The sequence below is a fragment of the Limulus polyphemus genome, unplaced genomic scaffold (assembly GCF_000517525.1).
Source record: "Limulus polyphemus unplaced genomic scaffold, Limulus_polyphemus-2.1.2 Scaffold321, whole genome shotgun sequence".
NCBI classification, from domain to species: domain Eukaryota; kingdom Metazoa; phylum Arthropoda; class Merostomata; order Xiphosura; family Limulidae; genus Limulus; species Limulus polyphemus.
This window is the reverse complement of record NW_013665931.1, coordinates 532,459-540,862: the sequence shown is the minus strand read 5'-3', so window position 1 is coordinate 540,862 and position 8,404 is coordinate 532,459. Positions and strand designations below refer to the sequence as shown.

Genomic DNA, 8,404 nt, shown 5'->3' with positions numbered 1-8,404 from the left:
ATGAACTTGTATCGTCATTCATCCTTATTTTATTTTGTGAAATCTACATCTTTTAGTCCCAAAACTATGTGTTGTGATCTTTCTTTTATGTATTGCATTATAACTTTTTGTGAACAATCTGTACATGACAGAGAAAAATGGATACCTTTTTTGATAATTAAGGTATGAACTTCAATGTGGGAAGGGTAAATGTACCATTGTAAGAGAAGTATGTGCAGAAGTATTATCCACACAGATGTAGAAATACACTGTCTATCAGGTTTAATTTCTGTTTTCAAGTCTTTTATGTGGAAGAAAAAAAAATTAGGTAAAGAGGAGATACAGGTGCTCAAGTCCACAATGACTCACATCTGAAAACTACTGTTCATCATTTGCATCATCTGTGAATTCTCGCTAAAGAAGTAATGGTACTCCCCTTTGCCAGAACTATGCTTCTTGGTGTGTGGAGTATCAGGTTTTTGCAAGTTAACAGTGCCTCTTCATGCACCATTCATACTGAATTGTGCAGAATTTCACCCCGATATGAACAGTGTAGTAAAGCCTAAGATGACTAAATTAAAAATAACTACTGTTGGATAAATAAAAAATAGAAATCTATATCCAGGTTCTGAAATAGTAGAAATAAATATTCATCCAACTATCCACTTGTATATATGTATACTCACAATTACTGTGATTATTATAATTATTCTTATTATTTTTTGTCACAGAATGCCCCCATAATTTCTTTGGCTACGGTTGCTCTCAGAAATGTCCTCCTTGCACTCATGCCCTGCCAGGCTGTGATCATATTACTGGTCAGTGTTTGTGTCTTCCTGGATATACAGGATTTACTTGTTCTGAAGGTGAGGAACTGTAAATTTTAATGTTACCTTTTATTTTATATGAAATCTAACAAGTTTGTATTTGGTTTTAGGTATAATTTAGAATCATGCATGTTTTTTTTTATTTTATCACTGTAGTGTATGTTTGAAAGATATTGTTATCTTTATTACTTAGTAAATGTTATTCCTAATTGGCTTTATAAACACTTTTCCTAAACTGTTTATGAATCAAATTACTTGCGAGTCCATCTCTTTGTTGGATCCTTAATAACATGAGTCACTCAAAAAATGTAAACAAAAATCTGTCTTTATTTTTGCAGTTAATCTTATTTACTGCCCGAGGTTTCCTAAGTTCTTTACAATAGGTAAAAGTATAAAATCAATCAATATGTACTTATATTAAAGGTTGTGATTATTGGATATCAGTCATTGTCATGATTAGTAATTTTAGGGTTAAAAATGGGATATTGAATATAATGATCTTCTCTAACTTTATAGCTTGCCCACTTGGCCTATGGGGACAAGACTGTAACCGAGAATGTAGCTGTAGAAATGGAGGAGAGTGTGACCCAGTCACAGGAAGATGTTCTTGTTTGCCAGGGTGGACAGGAACAGACTGCTCCACTCGTGAGTTTTATTGTTCATATATCTTGATGTAATATCCAAATACAATTTTTGTGAGTTTCGTTGGATGCAGTAACAAATAGTGCAGTGTAATGGTGTATGCTTTGAATGTAAATATTTTTGTTTGTGCCTCCTGCTATATGAAAACCATGTTGCATCTGTTTCAACAAATGCAACGGCATTTATTGTGAACTTCTACAAAAATAGGGTAGTAGTAAATTACAACAAATATTTATAAAATATCTTACAGTTGAATTTCATGTGTCAGTGAGGCATGGTGTATTTGGATTTTTTTTACTATTTTATTTGCTTTTAAAAGCAGTTGGAATCAACACAAAAATTTTAGATATCTAAAAATACTAATACTTTAAAGGTAGTATCTTTTACTTCTATGTTTTTTGTATTTAATTGCATTTACTGCTTCAATCAGCAGTTGTAGAAAGTGTATGAAAAATAAACCTTAAACAACACATAAATGTTACATGGTGGATTTTTCATGAGGCTTATAGGTCTTTTAACAATTAAATGCATGTTGAGCTTCGTACTAAATATCCTCTCACTCCAAAACAAAACTAACTGTAACCACTGTGTACCTTTAGGGAAAAAACACAAATTACAAACTAATTTGAGAGTGTGTTTCTTATTGAATAATTATGTAAACTTAAATTAAGTATTAACCCAATAGCACTTGACAACTGCATTTATAGGGCTTTAGTTTTAAATTGTGTAGCATGAATGAGATTGAGCTCGCATTTTTAAAGTTCTAATGATTTATAAAAACAACTTTTAAAAAAAACACAGTTGAGTAAGATTATTTTGTTGGCATAAAATTTATGCTTAACATAGTTAAAAAATTACCATTGAAAATATAAAGTTAGGTAAACCGAGCATAGAATCAAGTGCTTTTAGTTTTGTTCTCTTTCCTTAGAATGCTATTTTTATTTTACATTATTATGTAGTCTTAAACAAGCATGGAACTAAAAAAATCATATGACTATGGACATTGCTATTGTTAATCAGATTTTACCAAATCTATAGTCTGTACTGGGCTATGTACTTGACTATTGATATACAGTTTACTGTGCTACTTACTCCTGTGCACTAGTTTCTATTACTTATCCCTGTGTGCTAGTTTCTAATACTCTTGTGCACTAGGTTCTAATACTTACTCCTGTGCACTAGTTTCTAATCCTTACCCATGTGTACAAGCTTCTAATATGTACCTTTATGTTAGTTTCTAATACTTAACCCTCTATGCTAGCTTCAGATACTCTTGTGCACTTAATTTTTGCTGTTTGAACTACCTTATAACAATGCTTTATTATACTTTTGGGTATCCCAGTAAGTTAAATCCATTGAATCAATTGGCCTGCCATATTATAAATTATTGTAGGAACTTTATTTTCAATACAAACTTGCTTTTCATTTTTAGTAAGACTGACAAAGAATTTTTTAAGTTATTTAATCTATTAACAACAACTCTCAGTTGATTTTTCTTTTATTATGTTATTTTGTGTTGGTTCACACTATATGTTAATTGTGTGTATAGACATAATTGTGAATTTTTCCTTAAAAATTTCATGTATATTATTTTTCTCATATTTAGCTTGCCCATCTGGGACATTTGGTATAGGTTGCAGCCAGAAGTGTAATTGTCTTAATCGGGGAATCTGTCGTGGTAATGATGGAGTTTGTCGTTGCACCCCAGGTTGGACTGGTCTTCGATGTTCTGAAAGTAAGTCGTATTTCTATTAGTGCAATAAATGTAGAAGTTATATAGACTTAGTGAAAATGTTTTATTTTAGTCATAATAAATTTTAATATTTGTTTGCTGTTGATTGGGTGACTTTGTTTATTAAAGTTGAGATGAATGCAAAGTATTTATATGCTGAATAGTTCTGTAAATATTAACACTTTCCTGTAGGAATTTCTATTTAATGCATTATCTATCTGTATGTGTGAATGTATATATTTATGTGTACATACATATGTATTGTTTTCTTTATCTCAAACTGTTAGTTTATATGTGAAAGAAAAAGTTGAAATTGGTCATTTTGTCATCAACATGAAAATGATAGCAAGTTGGAGGTCTAAATACACAGTTACAGATTTGGTCTTGCAATGCACATTTACAAGTTGGATCTAAAGCTTCATTTGTTATTTTTTTTAATTTAATAAGGGCATTAGGCTTTACTGGATCTGTATGGCTAGCATTGCTAGGATTTTTTATGTATCACCCAATCATACAGTATAATATTGATCATGTAGTGTCTCCCAGTGGCTCAACAGCAAGTATGAAGGCTTATAAAGCTATGAACTGGGTTTTGATACCTGTGGTAGGCACAGAATGGATAGCTCATTGTGCATATGCACATGTGTTCAGTATAAATTGAAAACATTAAAATCTCTTTTAAAAATACATCAGCTAGCTGGAATACCATTAACATTCATTTTCTGTACTTATACAAGTTTGCTTACATAGAAAAAAATGATAAATGTGTATAATAGCTTCTATTGTATTGCTTTCCTCTCATGTTCTCCACAACATTAATCAGATTTTTCTTATGAAATAAATTTTAATCTTTCAACATTAAATGTGACATGTTGAAATGTTTAATTTTATTTTAATGTTTATAAAACAAAATCTGTATATAATTTTTTTTTTTTAGTGTGTCAAGAAGGATTCTATGGAGACCACTGTCTAAAAAGATGTAATTGCTCTGGAGATAACTTTTTCTGTAGCCCAACCCTAGGATGTGTTTGCAAGTATGGATATGAAGGAAAAAACTGTGAGCTTCGTAAGTTATATGTTCATATTTTTGGTTTATTGATTAAGCAAAATTATCCAGCAAATATGTATTCAAATAAGTGAAGTTAAAAACCAGGAGATGATTACAGAAGATACAGTAATTTTAATTTAATTGTAATTTACACTTAATAATCTTAAGCACATATTTTTTTACTTTAAAGAAAAAAAAAAGCCCCCAGTGGCACAGTGGTATATTTATACAGTTACAACACTAGAAACCAGGTTTCGATATCCATGGTGGGCAGAGCACAGATAGCCCATTGTGTAGTTTTGTACTTAATTACAAAAACAAAGCAAAAAATAAAAAATATTAATCTTTAAGAACTGTGTAAGATTTCTTTTTTGTAATTGTAATAACTGCATTTCAAAGACTTTCATTTTCTTACTTATTCATGACTGGTGATTGTGAGAATTTTTTCATTTTCTTATTTGTCCTGCACCCTAGTGGCACAGCAGTATGTCTGCTGACTTACAATGCTAGAAACCGGGTTTCGATACCTGTGTTGGGAAGAGCACAGATAGCCCTTGTGTAGCTTTGTGCATAATGAAAAACAAACAAACAAACTTATTTGTCCTGAAGAATTTGAAGGAACTTCCTTTTTTTTTTTTTTGTTTAGTTAGAATAAACTAAACTTCTAATTTCTTACAAAAAAGGCTTCATTAACTATACAGGTTTTATGTTTTTAACATTTGGGATTTCTTCCAAATTACTCTCCTTAGTTCTTTAACTGGTAGGTTTTAAAATTTTCCCACTTTGATTTTTTCCCTTTACTTATGAGATTCAAGATGCTTCCTGTTTCTTCAGTGGTTGGTTTTAGGAGTTTTCCTCTGCCATATTTTTTATTCATTAGTGAGTTTAAAAAACATTTTTCATATTCTTCAACTTCATGAATGTTAAGTTTCCATAGACTGCTAATTACGTTTACTTTATACTTACCCTACAGCCCAAGATGCAAGAAAACTGCAGTTTAAGTATTTTTTTGAAAGGTTTCTTTTAAAACAAAGTAATTAAAAGTTAGATAATATAAAAATTCAAATTACAACATACATTATAATCTTAATTTCATTGACATATATTGATAGTAAAGTGGTTTAATTACATTTTGAATGTAATGCAGTATCATATGCAGAAAGGAATATATCACGTGATCCTCGAGCTCTGAAAAATTTCGACCTTAAGCAATGGTTCAATCACAGCCACATAAGTTGGCAATGTACACGTATTATCCAAAAGTCCTACAATTGTATTTACTGGGAAAGAGAAATAAAATTTCAAACCCTTGACAGTGGCCACACCCACCTTCTGTAATTTGCCTTGAGATCTACAATGTCCATGTAGTTAATTGACTCAAGTGTATATAGTCATTAGAAAGAGCTCAGAGTATTCTGTACCAATGGTTAATTTGAAATTGGCACACAGTTTTGCTCACAGTGTACATGTAACTACCATTTGTATTGTTGTCTGCTTGATGGACTTTAGCACTTGTGGTGGTTTCTTACCTAAATATGCTATAGATAGAGAGAGACAGTTATATTGTTTTTTGGTCTTACTTTTATATTTTAGTTGTGTGTTTTAAAAATCATATTTGAATGGTTTAATGCTGTTTATGAGTTTAACTTGTTGCCTGGATTGTGAAAGGTTATAAACAAGATGGAGTGTATAAGCACCATCTTGTTTCAGTAATGCATACTTTCACAAAGCCCCATATACATAAGTTGACGAATGGGCATAAATGATAATAGATGAAGAATTTGAAAGGAAAATTAAAAATAAACTATAAGTGGATAGATAAAGATGTGAAATTATGCATATAAGAAAAATACGACTATTCTAATGGATTTCTGTGAAGAGTTGAAAGGTATGTACATATTTCCATTTCATTGCACTTTTCATTGATGATAATATATATAGTTAGTGATATAGTAGAGAAAATGGAAAATAAGATATAAATATTTACCTTTAAAACTTTTCATATTCATTTATGAGGTTCTAGAGATTATACAAATGAAATGTGAAAACTGCAAGATAAAAAAATAGTATTTTTGTACATCATATAAAAATCACCTTGCCAGTGAACTATTCACAGTGAAAGTGCAAATAATTACATTAATTAATGAATGTTTTATTACAAAAATAGAAAATATCAAATTAAATGTTTTATTTTTCTGAAACTACATACTTTTAGGAACATTCTTGCCAAATTTTAAACAATTTCATCTACTAGTGTTATTTTTTGGAACAAAATATGATGTTATCTACGAAAAGAATTAGTAGCCTGTCATCATAGGGTTAAAAAGTGACATTTATTTTTGTTTTGTAAGTGTCTAATAAAATGAATAAAATAAATAACAAAAATGAAATTCCTAGACTTATGGTATTTTATGAAGTGAGTAAATTAAGTGATTTTGTACTTTATTTTATTATATGTGGGGGGATTTTTATATAATAAATACAAGGTTCATAACTGCACCATAGAAGCTCCTATGATTTATCTGTTTTTTTTTTGTGTGTGTTTTTTCAATACACAGGATTTAAAGAAAGTATGGTCAGAACTTTTGAGGATAAAGCACCAACTAACAGTTTAGGAGTGATCGTAGGCGTAACATTGGTAGCAGTATTAATCATTCTTGTAATCTTGCTTATTGTGTACTACCGTCGCAAAGTCAACCGCCTGAAGTCTGAGCTAGTATATGTTACGTGAGTAGTTAAAATTGTGTAGTAACGTATGTTATACCAAGGTCACTTTGTTCTGAGAAGTAACAAATCATGCTTACCCCATTTAAAACTTAACCATTTTTTATTATCATGGACCTTTTTTTACATAAAATATCAAATACTTTTGTAACGATTCAAATGATAAATACATATTTATAGAAAAAGATTTAACTTATGAAATAAAAACAATGGTGATATTTAATGCAGGAAAAAGTGACATATTTTCACTTTCAACAGTTGATGATATTTCTGTAAGTCAATTAGAATTCTAGTGAGAACATAGCTCTCATTTTACATTAATTTAGAGTATTAAATGTCACCACGGCAAGCTGTGTATGGAATATGTATTTTTAAATTTTCGGTATCAGTTATACATTTTTATACCAGGTGAGTTTAAAGGCCTTTCTTTGACAGGCAAATAATTTAGAAATTGAGAAGTATATGAAGATAATTGTTAATAATATTATATGAGGTGTTGTGGGTCTAACCTGTGACAATATCACTGAAACTTTTATTGATATGTGTCATACACTAAGATGTCAATTGTAAAGGTATAGATAATAACAAATGAAGTATTTTAAGCTAAAAATTATGAAAATAAAGAAAAAACAACAACAATTATAAACATGAATGAAGATGGGATAAATATCCTAACACTATTATAAACAATCAATAGCTGTGCTCAAAATGTTGCTCAGATGTGACAAATCCCAATATGGTCACATATTGGTTCCTGTTTTGGGTCTATCCTCACTGTATGTATAAGTAAGCCTGTGGTATGCAGCTGCTGATATACAATTCATATCATCTGGTTTGAAAGATGACATTCATCTGGGAACTGTTTAGCATACAGTCTGGCAGCTGTTCAGGCATCCTGGTGACATTCTCTTCACTCTGGGACAATGTTAAACTATTCTTCAACTGAATAATGTGCCATTATTTAGATGATTTGAGAGTAGCTTAAGCACCTTTTAGATCCTTCATAGGTGCAATAACCAACTTGTGCAAAATTCTGACTTTGCACCTCAGGGGTAGGTTTGTGTAACAACCATTGTTTTGGTCAGATTTCAGATTTTTGTGCATGGAAGAGGTGCATTTATGTCAATAAACCTTATTATTGTAGAGCAGTTTTGGTAATTTTTTATTCAAAATGTTTCATTTGCTAATGTCTACTTATTTGGGTGTATGGTGTGTATTAATAACATTTATAAAGAACATGATGACTTTGAATGATCTAGGTGATATTGCCACAGGGTAGGACCACAACACATCATTCTGTTACACTAACAATTATTTTCCTACATCTCTCCATTTCTGGATTATTTATCTGTCAATGGAGTTCTGAATCATCAGGTATACCCTATTAAAACTGTTGATAGCATTGGTATAAATATAATGAATATAACATTAGTCTTTTTCGATGACGAGGAA

At 30.5% G+C, this 8,404-nt stretch overlaps 1 protein-coding gene across 14 annotated transcripts in view; it reads left to right on the top strand.

Moving 5' to 3' along the window:
- LOC106457357 (protein draper-like) overlaps positions 1 to 8,404 on the top strand; it is a 64,100-nt gene that overhangs the window by 46,901 nt on the left and 8,795 nt on the right. For all 14 annotated transcript variants that reach the window (XM_022383263.1, XM_022383262.1, XM_022383270.1 and 11 more), the window contains 5 exons: positions 711 to 845; positions 1,323 to 1,451; positions 3,055 to 3,183; positions 4,118 to 4,246; positions 6,787 to 6,955. In XM_022383263.1, the coding sequence (XP_022238971.1) occupies positions 711 to 845; positions 1,323 to 1,451; positions 3,055 to 3,183; positions 4,118 to 4,246; positions 6,787 to 6,955 (691 nt within the window). The remainder of the gene's footprint in view (positions 1 to 710; positions 846 to 1,322; positions 1,452 to 3,054; positions 3,184 to 4,117; positions 4,247 to 6,786; positions 6,956 to 8,404) is intronic.